General features: G+C 48.3%; 1 protein-coding gene and 1 pseudogene across 1 annotated transcript; both read right to left on the bottom strand.

Annotated features, from left to right (window-relative positions):
- Positions 1-2,338: 2,338 nt before the first annotated feature.
- LOC125345585 (protein arginine N-methyltransferase 2-like) lies at positions 2,339-14,236 on the bottom strand. Its single transcript, XM_048337679.1, is given in 7 exon segments — positions 2,339-3,287; positions 7,338-7,502; positions 8,285-8,446; positions 10,409-10,566; positions 10,569-10,587; positions 12,268-12,387; positions 13,796-14,236. Coding segments are annotated over 7 exon segments (900 nt in total). The 5' UTR covers positions 13,892-14,236; the 3' UTR covers positions 2,339-3,107.
- LOC125345584 lies at positions 3,995-5,443 on the bottom strand (annotated as a pseudogene).
- Positions 14,237-16,129: the final 1,893 nt, after the last annotated feature.

Below are 16,129 nucleotides of genomic sequence, written 5' to 3'. Positions count from 1 at the left end.
GTGCCTACCTCACCCAAACACCTGTACCAACCCATTTGTACCCAAACCCTCTGCCTTTCTCTTCCTCCTTGCTTCCCTCCCCCTATGTGTCCCCCCTCCCTGCCTATACTATCAACCCCTGTGCCCACCCATGCCCCTTGCTGTTCCAGTCCTGACCCTCCTGTGTGGGCCAGAATGCCATCTATGTACCCCAGAAATGTTTTTAAAATTAAAAACAGTAGTTAACTCTGAAATATCAAATCACATGTTTTAATACAGACTATATTATACATACATATTTATGAACTTATTTCCAATAAAAATGTAAAATAAAATTGGAAATAGTCAAGTATGAAGAAAAAATCCATTTTCTAAACTCCTAACATTTAGATACATTGAGTTTCCCCCCATGTATACCTACCTAGTCCTAAGTATTTATGCAAATAGAAGTCATTCTGTATAAATGGTTTATCTTGGCAACTTTATCACCTCCAATTTCTAGTACCATTAATATTCTTAAAATTTATGTTATTTTTTCAAACAACTGTGAATTCTTCATTCAGATAGTTAATGCCATTTGTTATGTAATGCTATTTGTTTTCATAGATTTCCATGCTCACCATAACTACAACCCATGATGGGAGGCTATGGTGAGTGATTGGCCACCTCTAATACCCTTTCTCCACAGCTCTGGTGCATGACACATATCTCCTCTGCATATCACCATACATGCAGATGGCTGCTGACAGGCATGCACAAACTGTTTCCACTTTTGTCCATCTTGGACATAAAAATATCATTAAACTTCCATTCTAGTTACTTATAACATAACTGCTCAATATTTGTTACTAGTAATTGTACTGATTTTTAACAATAATCTCATGTGAATATTCATCTTTAGTTTTATTTGACTATAAGACTATCCAGCAAGTATCTTTTCCTGAATATTGTCTTATAATCCTGTTTTGCTGACTTCTGGAACATGAGCCATGAAGTGTTTGTGTTATTGGTTTCTGGGTGATTTTCGCTACAGCTATAATTTGACACAGGCCACAAATTCCTACAGTGCATGTTACAGTGTTATGCATGAAATACATGTCAGTGTCTGGTATGGAGAAGAAATGGCATTCCTCCAAGGGCTACACAATAGGCTCACAGTGGGCTGACTCAGCCTTCTCATTCACAAGGCACTGCTCCTGTCCTGAAACTTCCTGCAACCCACCCCAGGCCCATAATCTCCTTTCCTGTTCTGCCCCATACCTTGTAGTTATTCAACCTCTGGCAAATTTCAACACCTGGATGAAGTCCCTCTCTGCCTTCTTACCCATGTTTTCCCAAATGAACTACAGGACATTGTTGAGGACACTCTACCTCTGTTCCCTTGACTTTTGACCTAATGCTTCCCATACATTAACAGGGGAAGATTTCGCATGTTTATATTGCTTTTCTCTTTTCTTTTTTATCTAAGTTTTTATTTAAGGAAAAAAATCTAGTTATCACCTCCATGCATGTGTCAATAAGGCCTGGACTGACCTGGTCCTCATTGGCGGGATTGAACATTCCCTGTTCTTCCTGGTTAATTAGTCCTTCCCCAATCTCCATGCTGCTCTCAGAAGAGGAAGGCTCATCAGGCCCTTTAGAGCACAGGCAGCCTTTAAAAGGCCAAGACTCATCAGAAAATCATTTTTCTTAAATCAAGAAGCTCAGCTGGGAATGTGGTTTAGCAGTAGAGAGCTTGCATGAAGCCCTGGGTTCAATTCCTCAATCCCACATAAACAGAAAAAGCTGGAAGTGGTGCTGTGGCTCAAGTGGTAGAGTGCTAGCCTTGAGCAAAAGATAGCTCAGGGACAGTGCTCAGGCCCTGAGTTCAAGTCCCAGGACTGGCCAAAAAAATCAAGAGGCTCATCCATACAGGGGTGTCCTGGCATAAGAACAAGGAAATGATCATGGAATATTCTTTTCTTCACAAAATACCAGAAACAGCACCAATATATTTCCTGACTCTTTGAAAAAAATTAAAATTATCACTGGGAATATAAGCATTTGTGTTACAGAGACAGGTACAGTGGCACACACCTGTATTCCTTATTACTTGGGAGGCAGAGACTGGAAGATCTAAAATCAAGGCAAGTCAGATCACCAAGTTAGCAAGACAATATTTTAACCAAAAAACTGGTCATGGTGAAAGGCACCTGTAATCCCAGCTATGTGGTATGCATAGGTAGGAGGATCAAGGTCCAAGGTGGGTCCTATTAAAAAATGCAAGATATACAGAAGAGGAGCTGTGGCTCAAACTGGGTAGAACACTAACCTTGGTCACAAAAGCTCAGGGACAGCACCCAGGACCTGAGTTCAAGCCCCATAGCCAACAAAAAAAAAGCAAGGCTCAATGAAAAATATAGCTACAGTAAAGCAAGGTAAACATGTGGCTTCATTGGTAGAGTAACTGCCTAGCAGACCTAAGATTCTACAGTCAAACCTAGCCATGCTGCCACATTTTGACATCCACACTCTTAAAGACTACACTTTTGAACATGACCTTTTCCTTCTCATTATATTTGGAAAGATAGATTAAAACACATCTGTATCAACTCACCTTTAAATCTGCAAGGTTCTTTAGCACTAGAATTTAGCAAAGGGCCCAATCGGCAGCACAGTCTAGTTCTCAGGGGCTTCTCCCAGGCTTCAGGGTCCACTCTACAGAACAAGAGCCTTATTCCCACAGGACTCTCTTCTCCTGCTCTTTTTTGCTAGGTCTTCCCTCAACAGAACACACTTACCACATTAGGCTTGTTCTGCAATAACCAACTCAGAAGCTGGATGAGTACTCAAGGAATGACGAGGAAGAAAAGGTGTGAAAAGTCATAGCAAAGTTCCTGAGGTCATTTGCAGTCTCTAGCTATATGAGACAACTCTTCTGCAACAAGAATGACTGCTCCTCAGAGGATTAACTGACTGCCTCTGAGGAACAGATACACTCATACAAAGTAGTAAAATTCAGGCTTGCCCTCACAACTCCTTCCATCCACACAGAAGCCCCATATCAAACTTGAACACTGCTCTCCCAGCCCCTTCCTTCTTGCCAGAAACACCATGGTGGCCCCGCACTGTGTGCAGGTCACACACACTTACTTAAGTGCACTGAGGTTGAACTCATAGGCATTGTCCCAGAAGAGCACCTTGCTGTGGTAGTCCTTGTCGGCACTGCAAGGCACCAGGTATAATGCAGCTGTGGTTGGCCAGATGACTCCATCCTCCTTCAGCCATGTGTCACGGGCACACAGGATGGACTCAATCATGAACTCAAACTACACAGGATGAAAAGACACATGAGAGGCATGTCACCAACACTTTACCATGTCATAGTCAGTATGCTGGAGCCCAGCACAGAGTTTCAGTTGGAACATCTTGGCCTGGTCAGCACATGTAAGAACTAGAGGGTTTCTTCTGCAGATGCATGGGACACTCACAAAGGAGTGCCATAGTCTGCATTTGTTTACTTTCTTATTTTCAAGTAGTTGTACAAGGGGGTTTCAATTTAGCATGTCCAATTACATGTATAATACATCCTGATCAGATGACCCCTTCCATCATTTTTCATACACACACCCAGCGTGGATTCAAATCCTGTGACTTTCTGAATGTTTACACTGGGAGTCAAGGGTAGCAAACTGAAGAAATCCTCACACTCACCTATCCAAACATTTGGACATCAAAGTACTGATTTCAAAGTGCCCCTAAAGTACTGCAGGGCTACAACTGCCAAACAATCAGTTAGTGAAGTATTACCAGAATTTTCACAATCCTTTGGCTAAAATCCATCCTTAAAAGCCAGGAAATCGCCAGCACTGGTGGCTCACACCTGTAATCCTAGCTACTCAGGAGGCTGAGATCTGAGGGTTGAGGTTCAAAGCCAACTCTGGCAGGAGACTCTTAGCTTCAATTAACCACCAGAAAACCAGAAGTGGCGCTGCGGCTCATGTGATAAGACTGCTAGCCTTGAGCTGAAGATCTCAGGGACAGTGACCAGTCCCAGAGTTCAAGGCCCATGACTAGAAAAAAAAAAAAAAAAGAAAGAGAAAAAAAAAAAAAGGGCAGGGAATATGGACTAGTGGCAAGAGTGCTTGCCTTGCAAACATGAAACCCTGGGTTCGATTCCCCAACACCATATAAATAGAAAATGGCCAGAAGTGGCGCTGTGGCTCAAGTGCTAGCCGTGAGCAAAGAGATGACAGGGACAGTGCTCAGTCCCTGAGTCCAAGGCACAGGACTGTCAAAAATAAATAAATAAACAAACAAACAAAAGCCAGGAAATCATGTAGCTGCCCATGGCTTTTCTGTAGATGTTAAGTCAGAAAAGCACCTGTACCACCTCCTCAAATTCCATACCCTAAAGATAAGATACACCGAGGAGGCCTGTCATCTCTGGGACTCAGTGGGCCCAGCACAGACCAGAACCCCATTAAAAAAGAGAGGGTCAGGAAGGGACTGAGGCTAGGGACCTTTATGCCCAAGCGCTTGAGCACTTCAATGTCACCGTGGATTTCAAACGCGTTGACAAAGTTGAACAGGTGCTCAAATTTGTCATTGAAAATGCTGCAGTCAATGACAGTCTTCCTGCTGGTGTTGACAATGATGAAGGGCAGGTGGATGACTGAGTTGGGTGGGGGTGCCTGGTGGGCCTGCTGCTCCACCTGGCTGTTTCTCTGCACCAAGTTCTTGAAGGCAATTTGCTGGAGGATAAGCTCCTGAAGCTGGGACTGCTTCTGTTTGATCCGCTCCAGCCTCTGCTGCCGCTCTACCTCTAAGTTCTGGCACTCCTGAGCAGAGTTGGTAGGCAGGCCGATCCACTGGATCTCCTTTCTCCTTGGGGATGATATTCATAGCCATCATCACATTTAAGGCATCGTAGACACGCCGCCGGATGTTCTTCTGGTCATAAGCTGACTCATTTGGTAGGATGTGGTTATTGGCAGCCCTGAACTCTGCAACAAGGTCATCGGCCACCTCGTAGGAGGTGGTCCCTTTTCTCTGCACCTTCTCACACACCTTCATAGAGAAATGTCGCAAGCCCTTGTCATTCTTTTCACCTTTCCTGTTACGTTTCCCAGCAGACCAAGGTGAGGAGTCAGATGGCTGGTTCTGGGGACAGAAAGTGAGTGCTGGGGGTGTGTGGTCTTCCTACCACAATAGTGTTTGATGCTGCTGGTCTCTGAGGTGTACCAATCACCACTTGCTATGTGATGTTGACATTAGACTGCCCTAAGGTTTTTGGCAAGAGCTGCTTTCCAAGTGTGTTCACTGTGGATGGGTGCACAGCCACCAGCGATACCACACCTGTCCCAGGACTAAGGTTCAGGTCTATAAAGACCTTTAGTTCTCCGTTGGCTTCGATTAGACTGGCATCTTTTGCCATGTTATCAGACCCAGGAACACAATGCAATACCGTGCACCCTCCACAGAAGAAAATGGAATTTTTAAAAGGTCCACTTCCTCTTTTTGGTGGTAAACTACAGATAAGGGTCTTAACGACTGTCCAGCCAGAGATAGTTTCAAATCTCGATTCTCAGATATCAGCCTAAGTAGCTACAATTACAGGTGTGAGCCAATGTTTAGTTTCTTTTTTCTGGAATCAAGTTCTGGCTATGTGGTCTATCTGCCCTCAAATGCCCCATCCTTCTGCCTTAGCATTCTGAATGCGAAGATTACCAGTGTGCACCACCATTTCTGGCTATGGTGAACCTTTTAAAATACAGATTTCAATGCAAATGTGATTGTTTCCTTCTTAAGATCTTTCTATTTAAAGATGCTTAATGTTTTGGTTTGGTTTTACACATTCTGCCTTATGTTTCTTCAAAAGCTGTACCCGGTTACAATGACAAACAACTGTAAGTCTAGTGTCTTCAAGATATTCCCAATACTTCCCAGGCATGTCCACTGGAAAACACTAGCAAATCCACTAGCTCCCCACCTGCCCTGATAGAATCTTTTCCACTGTCCATGAATCCACCAGAAAAGCCCTGCACGATTTCCATGACAACTGTACCATAGCCTCCTCAAAGAGCCACCAGCTGTAGGGCTCAACCTCATCACAGAATCACTGCTGGAGGCTCAACCCTCCCCTGACCACAGCCTAAACTCTGAACACCACCTGCACAAAGTGCCACAACTCCTGAATCAGAGCTCTGATAAGAACCTGGTCTCCACCCCTCTGGACCTAGCAAGTTCTTTCTCATCATACCACTTGCTTCCCATGTTCTCCAGTCCTATATCAAAGCTGGACCCATCAGCAGCCATGTCTCCCTCACTGGATGGGCACCACACAAGGCCATGTGGTCTGTCCTCTTTTTGTCCCACAACTGGGACAGCAGAAATAGGTACAAAGTGAGAATTCACACTGGAAACATTTACATAGGAGAATAAGAAAATATTAGCTTTGTGAACCAAGAAAATCCCGCTTTTCCTGTATTATCCTACAAACCCATAATGTTACTGATAAGCCAGCAAATATGGATATTAAGTCTTCCGGTGTTTATCTCTGGATTACACAATTCCAACCCAGCCAAAGGAACAATGTTCTCTGCTACAATCCCATCAATCTCTGCACCCAAAAGCCACTGGGTAACACTAAACCACCACTTATTATACAAAGGGGACCTTGCTGGAAGCATCGGTTACATTCCACTCCCTTTCCCCCAGATGTTAGTTTTCTTTATTTTTATGGAAAGAGTAGAAAGACAAGGGCAATTCACCTCTACCTGTGAGTGAGCACTGGAGAGTAAGACAGGAATGGCAAAACACACACAAGTCTCACAGTTGCTGTGTTTTTTGAGCAGCAAGGGGGCTAGCCTAAGGCAAGCAGAGCCACAGAAGCAAAGACACTGATGACTGAAGAAACAACCTTATCATAAGGCCTAGAGTTCTATACTATCTTGAGGAGATTCATGAGAAAGTTACTTTAACATGGACTAAACTGTCCATAGTTATTTTTTTGGTTTGTTTGTTTTGGTTTTTTTGGCCAGTCATAGGCCGTGAACTCAGGGCCTGAGCACTGTCCCTGGCTTCTGTTTTGCTCAAGGCTACTAGCACTCTGCCACTTAAGCCACAGCGCTACTTCTGGCCATTTTCTGTATATGTGGTGCTGAGGAATCGAACCCAGGGCCTCATATATACGAGGCAAGCACTCTTGCCATTAGGCCATATTCCCAGCCCCATAGTTATTTTTTGAACAGTTAAAAATTTAAGATATTAAGTCAATGTTATTACAAAAATAAAATCACAATCAATCATGATTTTAGAAGACTCCAGGACAAGAAGTGCAGAGGTCCCAGCACTTTAGCCAGCAATTACAGCCTTACCAGTAGGCAGGTCCCCATCCACTCAGACACCAGCACATCCACCTTCTCATGCAGCACCACATCCTCCACCTTCTGCTGAAACACGGTGATGGTGTCAGCAAAGCCATTATGCAGGACCAGCTGGCCTGTGTGCTGTGCCATCTCACTGGCCTCCACAGCATACACCTGCAGTGTCAAGATGCCCATCAGCCTTGCCCTGACTCTGTACAGAGCAAGCACTAGAAAAAACAATGGCAGAAGGATGCTGTGTTCTAAACAGTGGTGGACAGTGTAGACAGGGTTACTCAGCATCCTGCCTCCTTTCCATGCCTCCTGCACAAAATGCAGGCACAAGTGCTGGTGAATAGAACATTCACTGACCCAGGACCACAAAGTAGATGCCCATCAAGATGAAACAGTACATCTTTAAAGAGCCGTATCTGTAGCCAGATTCAAGTTCTCACGTGAGGGTCTGGGGAAGCACCAGGATGATGGTCCTTACTTGGCACAATTTCATCATAGTAACACTGCAGTATACACCAAACATCTTGTCCACTTGTCAAGCTGTCACCAGGCTGAAGTATAGCCCAACACAGACATGCAATAAAGGGAGGAGAGGAAGGCCAGCATCAGGGGAAAAGAGGCCTGTGCTGGGTCAAAGCATAGACACATATCTTTCTGTACTGAACTGAAATGATTCCTCATGACCCAGTCCCACAAAAGCATTGCTGATCACTCCATCTTCTCCTGCTCTACTCATGCTGCTCTACTCATGGCAGCTGGTAAAGTACACCACAGAGCCTAGACTACAGCTGGACCAACTGCCTCATTCAAGCACATGAACAAAACAGATGAGGTCCCAATGAGGTTAACACAGTCATCCTGAGACAGCCATGCAGCAGCCATCTTCAAACCCAAACACTACCTTAGACCTTGGCCTCAGCACAAACGCTTTTGGTCCAACTCACCGCCTTAGGCCTGGCATGATGTGCACAGAAGAGGCTGATGATCCCAGTGCCACAGCCCACGTCCAGGATGACCTTGTCCTTCAGGGATTCCTTGTTCTGCAGGATGACACTGTGGTATTTTGTGTTCCGAGGCTGGTCTGCCAACATTTCCAAGTGAAGTTTCTAGAGGAAACATATCAAGAATCACTGCAAGGACCTGCGCTGTGCCGAGATCTGGTCTGAGGAAGAGGATGCCACAGCTCATGCCCCCAATCCCACACTTAAAGGTATATGCAACAAACAGGTTCAAAAGTAAAATGTTTAATATAGAGGCAACTACTGCTTCTCTCTATCCCTCCTCAATACCTAAGTGAACAAAGAACAGGTATGGATAAACATCAGAATGGAGGAACAGATACCACCCCACCAGGAAAGGCATCACATACCCATGACCTATCTCCAAGAGAAAATACTGAACACATCATGGGATAAACCTAGGAGGAAGCAGCCTAGAGCCCCCAAAGGTCTCTCTTCATAGTAATTTACCCTTAATTATTTTTGAAAGCTGACACTATAGCTTGAAGTGTGATGTCCAAGTTGGGCCTGGTCACAGCCTGGGGTAGAAAAACACCTGATCCTGATGAGGCAGAGAAAAGTACTTTCAAAGGCTGTAGAACTCTGATTGTAAGAGATAATGACACACTGCTGTGAAACCAGCAGGGTGAAGAGAAACCCAGCAAGGTGGGTACAAGGCTAAGGAAGCCTAGAGAGGCCTGCAGAGCCCTCTGGCTCCCCACAAAGACACTGTCATAGAATGAAACAATGGAATGGACCAAAGGAAGTCATGGCATGAATAGAAAAGTCTCTTGTTCATAGTATAGGAGACCACTTTAAATACAAAAACACATTGGGCTGAAGGCAAAAGGATGGAGAAGGTATGCCAACACATCAATCAGAGGAGAGCTGTAGTTGGTACATGAACATCTGAAGAGGCATTTTTCAGAGCAGATAATGTTCCGGGGATGAAGACATCAGTTTAGAGTGAAGGAATCAGTTCTTCCAAAGAGCATCAAATTCTCATAATTTTTGTACCTACCAGCATAGCTTCAAAACACAAAGAGGAAAAGCCAATAGGAGCAGAAGAAGAAACAGGTTCACAACTGAGGCTGAGATCACAGGAAACCATTAAGCCCTGTATATGACCTGCACACCAGGGAGAAGGTCAAGACCACAAAACGAAACAACAGCAAAAATAACCCTTGTCCCTAATCACTTCCAAAGCTATGCAGTACTGATTCAATGGAGGAGAGCAAAAAATGATGATGAAAAATAACCTCAAAGCCATAAACACCCAAGGCTGCCAGGAAGCTGCTAAAACCCAGAGCTACTGACTTGCTGGCTCTCCAACCTTCCATAGGGGCAGTGATGATGAGTTGGGAGCTACAAAAGCAGATAAACGCTGCCTCTGTCCACAACTGAACCTAGGACTGGCAATTGGGCACCTGTAGGAGGAACTAAGGTAGGAAATTACCTTACTCTTAACAACAAATATACACCATGTGACTTTAGGCATCTCATTGTTTAAAACAAGATATAGTTCTAAAGGAAAAAGGAGCAGGAGCACCATCACTGAAGAAAAGCTCTGTAAGTGGGCATCTGACTGGGGAGGCAGACTTTAGCTTTTCTTTATGGACTAAATCCCAAACTGTGTGGACACTTTTAACATTGTAAATTTTGGAACAAAGCATGCCTAGGAGAAAGTGTATGAAAAGTACTGGTGCAGTACAGCTAATCCCCATGCCCCAGCTTGCACACAAACACATGCCAGCCACAGGACCACCTCTGACCAGGACCTCCACAGTTTTCAGTGGCACTGGTCCTCTGCTCCTGGTTTCTGTTCATAAATGAGACAGCTTTACAGAACTGAATCCAGTACGCATGGCCCAAATCTTCCTTCTTCTACTCACTGTGACATTCACATGGAAAGAAGCTGTACATACTTTTAAACTGTCTGGGACACAATGGAAGAGCTGAGCAGTAGGAGACTGGGCCAAGAAGAAGGCCTGCACCTGATCTAAATAGGACATCAGGAGAAAACTGGCAAGAAGACCCCACCAGCTAAACAGGGAACTTGGAAAGCAATACCAGAGTCCCATAGCTGCCAAAATATTCTTCATCCTGCCAGGTGTCCTCAGGGTCATACTCCTCCACCTGCTTCCCAACATGATTTGCAGGAATGTACCCACAGCAGCCTGCTCGCTCGCCCCACCACCAGTCAGCTGTGGTTTGTCTCAGGATAAGAATTCCCCTCTCAAAAAACTGAGCTGAAAAAAGAAAACAGCGAGAAGTTAGGATTCAACCGAGATCCCAGTAACTAGCATCTCACCAGTGGGAAATCCCTATCATTGGTAATCCAATCAGACTTCAAAAGGAATCAGCTAACCAGGCACTGATGGCTCACACCTATAATCCTAGCTACACAGGAGACTAGGCCAGCCCATTCTCAAAAGTCAGTGAGACTCTTATCTCCAAGTAACCACCAAAAAAACTCAAAGAGGAGCTGTGGCTCAAATGGTAGAGCACTAGCCTTCAGCAAAAAAAGATCAGTGAGAATGCCCAGGCCCTGAGTCCAAACACCAGGATTAGCACAAAAATAAAACAAAGAAAGAAATCAGCTTGTGATGACAATATGCAATTTGTAACCATAACAACAGGATTTAGGTTTTTATGGAGCACCCATCTGAAAGGACACACTTAGTTGACACTTTGAATGAATGAACAGTTTTCCAAGAGCACAAAACATAACTCTTTGAGCAGCTCTCCACTGCACAGCCATGACACATTGGTTTAGTTATGGGAGGCAGCTATGTTCCTGCTACACGCATATACTTTTTGCTCCCTATTTTGGATAATAGTGAGTTTGAACTCAGGGCCTTGCTTTCTCTGCAGGTGTGCTACTACTTGAGCCAGGGCTCCAGCCCTTTATGTGTTGTGTGTGTGTGTACACATAGGCATGCATGGATGCATGCACTCAACAGTACTGAGGCTTCAACTCAAGGCCTGAGCTTCTTGGCTCAAGGTTCTGTAACTTAAATACTACTGGCTTTTTGCTTATTAGTTGGAAATAACTCTCTGGGATTTGTTTCCCCAGCTTGCTTCATACCATGATACTCAGACATCAGCCTACTGTGTCATTAGCATTACAGATGTTAACCACCAGCACCTACTTCTATTTATTTTTTAAGTATGGTCTCACTATTTGACCTGACCTTGACCTTCCCTGGACCTTGAATCTCCAACTTAAATGCCCCATGTAGTTAAGATAACCATCATGTTACACCATGCCACTGTAGTAGTTGATATAGTGGTTTCACAAATTTTTTAATAATTGAGATGGGATCTCACACAAAGATTGCTTGTCTTAAACAATAATCTTCCAGATTTTCCACTCATGAGTAGCTAGAATTTCAAACATGAATCACTGCCTCTCACTGTCTCTACAAGTCGGCCTTTTTTTTTTTTATGGTTGGGGGGTGGTTTTCTGTTTTATTGTTCAATCAGGAGGCTAAAACCCTGGGCCTGGGTGCTGAGCCTGTGCTCTTCAGCTCAAGGCTAGTGCTCTATTACATTGAGCCACAGTGCCACCTCCACTTTTGTAATGAGTAACTGGAAATAAGTGTCTGAACCTAAGTCCTCATATCTCAGCCTCCTGAGTAGCTGGGCATAAGCCACTGGTGCACAGATTAGTAGTAATCAGTCTTGCACCCCTGATTGTGAGTGTTCTGCAATAAAGTATCTAGAAAGAAAGATCTGGACAGGTCCTTCTTCCTTCTTAGCTGCTCAGAGATCCCATCCTCTTTCATACACCATCACCTTCAGTTGGAACTAAGAAGTGAAAGTGAAGCACAGGTCTTGTAGTGTTGAAACATCTGGACACTTCTTTGTTGAGATATTGCAAAAGTCTCTTCTTATCAGGCAAATCATATGCTACTGAGTATAGCTACCTGGGTCTCGTCGGTGGCCGCATAGTCTGCAATGGCCACGAACTCCTCAGGATGAGGCTGCCATGGCACATTGTTCTGCAGGAGCTGAAACTTGCCATCAGAATGCACAAACTCTTCCTCCTGTTCACCACCAATGACACAAAGACAGTGAAATACTTTTGGCCTCTCCACATTCTTACCTATGTCTGTTTCTATCCCTCACCCAACCCAACCCCCACAAACTCCTCTGTCTCCCTCTCCCTCTCCTCTCCCTACTCTCTCCTTTTCCCTGTCTACCTCCTTCTTTCTCTACCAGCAGTTTGGTTTTAAATAGTCATTTTAAAAAAATGTGTGCGATTTACATGGGTGGTTGTTTCTAGAAAATTTGAGGACCCTCATCTTCACTGTGTACCTCTTATGGAAGATGATTACTAGCCTAAAAAGAATGTATCCAGAAAATTCACGAAAAGGGGCACATTCACAATCCTTGGCTTCACAAGAAATGCTTCTTAAAGTGATAAACCATGCATCTATGGAAGGTGCTAGAGACCTGGCATTATTTTCCATTGTACCAGCCACACCTAGGCAGCCCATCCATGACCATGCAATGGAGAAATCAAGGAGCTCCTTCCCTCTGCCCCAAGCCTCCTTCTATCAGACACAGGTAGCCAACACTGTCTGCAATGGCAGAAATTCAAACCATCCTTCCTTTCTATGAAACAAATCTGTCCCAACACGACATCTTTAATTTTCCTAAACATCAAACTAACCTATTTCACTTTAGCAAATGTGAGGGAATACAATAAGGCACACACAAACACACACACACAAATTAAAGCGCCCTATAACTGCACTCTCACATCTCAAGACATTTAACAGACACATTGGTATTTATCCTTTCATTTCTAAAAAGTTCACACACCAAGATGGGAATATGGCCTAGTGGTAGAGTGTTTGCCTTGTATACATAAAGCACCGGTTTAAAGTCCTCAGTACCACAACAGACAAAAAGCCAGAAGTGGTGCTGAGGCTCAAGAGGTAGAGTGCTAGCAATGAGCCAAAAAATGGCAGGGACAGTGCTCAAGCCTTGAGTCCAAGTTGTAGGACTGGCAAATAAACACAGAAAAAAAAAATAAAAGGTTCATACATCTCCTGGGCAAAGCATTTGTTGGGATCATACATTGCTGCCTTAGCACTATGTTTAACAATTCCTTATTCTTATTTTTCCTCATCGTTCAGCATACTGTTCCATACTACATTCTGATACCGGTGTAGCAGTCCACTCTTAGAATTATCAGAACTTACTTCCCAAGCTCCTAAATTTGCAGACTGTTCTCAAGACAAACTTTATCAAACATTAAATCATTCTACATGTCCTTGACAATACTAGGAGATGTTATAAGTAAAAAATTGATCAAAACAATGTATGTATTCATGACTTTCTTTTTCCCACCAAAGTCTCTCAGACCCTCCCTGCGGGACCGACCCAAGGGGGGCCTGCCCTGGGTTTGGGGGGGGGGGGCGGGTGGTTCAGCGCGAGCTCACATACCTGGTCTCGTGGTGTCCCGGCAGCGGCAGAGCCGAGGCGGCGGCGAGGTTCCCTGGGCCGGGCCTGGGCTTCAGCGGCCGCGGGTCGCTCGAGCATCGGCGGTCCGCTGCGGGCGGGGCGCAAGCGGAGCCGGGGTCCAGGGAGAGTATGGGGAGCAGTTCTCCCCTCTCCACGCGTGTTCCCGGAGCCTTGCCCGAAGCCGCGGCGGTGGAAGCCTGGTCACCCATGGCGGGAACGAGCGGCGGCGGCGGCCCTACACGCGCGAGACGCGCGGCTTTCCCAGGGGCACACAGAACCGGAAGTGTGCCCGAGCGGCGGCGGGGTTCCCGGGGCCGGTCCCGAGCGTGGGCGGGCTTCGCGGGGCCGCGGGCAGGTTGGAAGCGGCGGCGGGCCTAGCCACGCTCGGAGCGCGCGGCTCGCAGGTCCGCCCTGCATTGCCCGTTCAGCAGTCCCGGCGAAGGCGGAGGCGGGGGCGGGGGCGGCGGCGGCAGCCTTGTCCAGGCTCGCCACCAGCGGCAGCGGGGGCGGTGGGCTCCTGCCAGCAGGGCGAAAGCAGGGCCGGGGTTCTGGCAGACGGGGTGCCGTTCTCCCCTACACGCGGGTGCCCTTCTTCCATGTTCGAAGGGGCGGCTGTGTTGCCCATGCCTGGCGGGGATGCGCAAGGCGGCGCGGACAAGGGTGTGGGGGGTTGTGCTCCCGCTTCCTGTCCGGTCAGGGCTGGGCTGCTACGTGCCGGTCTGTCTGCCTCACTTGTCCGTGCCGGTGTGGGCTACGCGATGGTCTGGCTACATGACAGGTCCGTGCTGCGTGCTGGTCCGGCTGCCTGACAGGTCCGGGCGGGGTGACGCTCCGGCTTGCGAGCTGTTCCGGGTGGGAGGCTTCTCGGCCTGACAGTTCCGGGCTGAGGGCTGGTACGGCTGCCTGACAGATCAGGGTCGAGGGCTTCTCCGGCTGGCGTGCCGTTCAGAGTGGGGGAACTCTACGGCTGGCGGGCCGTTCCTGGTGTGGGGCCTCTCCGGCTGGCGGGACGTTCCGGGTGCGGGGGGGGCCTGTCATGCTGGCGGGACATTACGGGTGGGGGGGCCTGTCCGGCTCGCGGGACGTTCCGGGTGTGGGGCATGTCCGGCTGGCGGGAGGTTCCGGGCGGGGGGAATGTACGGCTGGCGAGCCGTTCCGGGTGGATTGCCTCTCTGGCTAGCGGGAAGTTCCGGGTTGGGGGACTGTACGGCTGGCGGGACGTTCCGGGTGTGGGGGGCCTGTCTGGCTAGCGGGGCGTTCCGAGTGGGGGGGACCTCTCGGGGTGGCGGGACGTTCCGGGTGGGGAGCCTGTCCGGCTTGCGGGACGTTCCTGGTGGGGGACCTCTCTGGCTAGCGTGCCGTTCCGGATTGGGGGACTGTACGGCTGCCGGGCCGTTCCGTGGGGTTGGGGCGGGGCCTGTACGACTATCGGGCCGTTCCGGGTGGGGGGCCTGTCCGGTTGCCGGGCCGTTCCGGGTGTGGGGCATGTCCGGCTGGCGGGAGGTTCCGGGTGTGGGGAATGTACGGCTGGCGAGCCGTTCCGGGTGGATTGCCTCTCTGGCTAGCGTGAAGTTCCGGGTTGGGGGACTGTACGGCTGGCGGGACGTTCCGGGGGTGGGGGGGGCTGTCTGGCTAGCGGGGCGTTCCGAGTGGGGGGGGGGCCTCTCGGGGTGGCGGGACGTTCCGGGTGGGGAGCCTGTCCGGCTAGCGGGACGTTCCTGGTGGGGGACCTCTCTGGCTAGCGTGCCGTTCCGGATTGGGGGACTGTACGGCTGCCGGGCCGTTCCGTGGGGTTGGGGGGGGGGGGGCCTGTACGACTATCGGGCCGTTCCGGGTGGGGGGCCTGTCCGGCTGCCGGGCCGTTCCGGGTGTGGGGCATGTCCGGCTGGCGGGAGGTTCCGGGTGGGGGAATGTACGGCTGGCGAGCCGTTCCGGGTGGATTGCCTCTCTGGCTAGCGTGAAGTTCCGGGTTGGGGGACTGTACGGCTGGCGGGACGTTCCGGGGGTGGGGGGGGCTGTCTGGCTAGCGGGGCGTTCCGAGTTGGGGGGGGGGGGCCTCTCGGGGTGGCGGGACGTTCCGGGTGGGGAGCATGTCCGGCTGGCGGGAGGTTCCGGGTGTGGGGGGCCTGTCTGGCTAGCGGGGCGTTCCGAGTCGGGGGGGGGGGGGGCCTCTCTGGGTGGCGGGACGTTCCGGGTGGGGAGCCTGTCCGGCTAGCGGGACGTTCCTGGTGGGGGACCTCTCTGGCTAGCGTGCCGTTCCGGATTGGGGGACTGTACGGCTGCCGGGCCGTTCCGTGGGGGGGGGGGGGGCCTGTA

This window comes from Perognathus longimembris, unplaced genomic scaffold (assembly GCF_023159225.1).
Source record: "Perognathus longimembris pacificus isolate PPM17 unplaced genomic scaffold, ASM2315922v1 HiC_scaffold_5931, whole genome shotgun sequence".
In the NCBI taxonomy this organism is placed as follows: domain Eukaryota; kingdom Metazoa; phylum Chordata; class Mammalia; order Rodentia; family Heteromyidae; genus Perognathus; species Perognathus longimembris.
The sequence above is the reverse complement of the archived record's forward strand: the minus strand, read 5'-3'. Positions and strand labels throughout refer to the sequence as shown.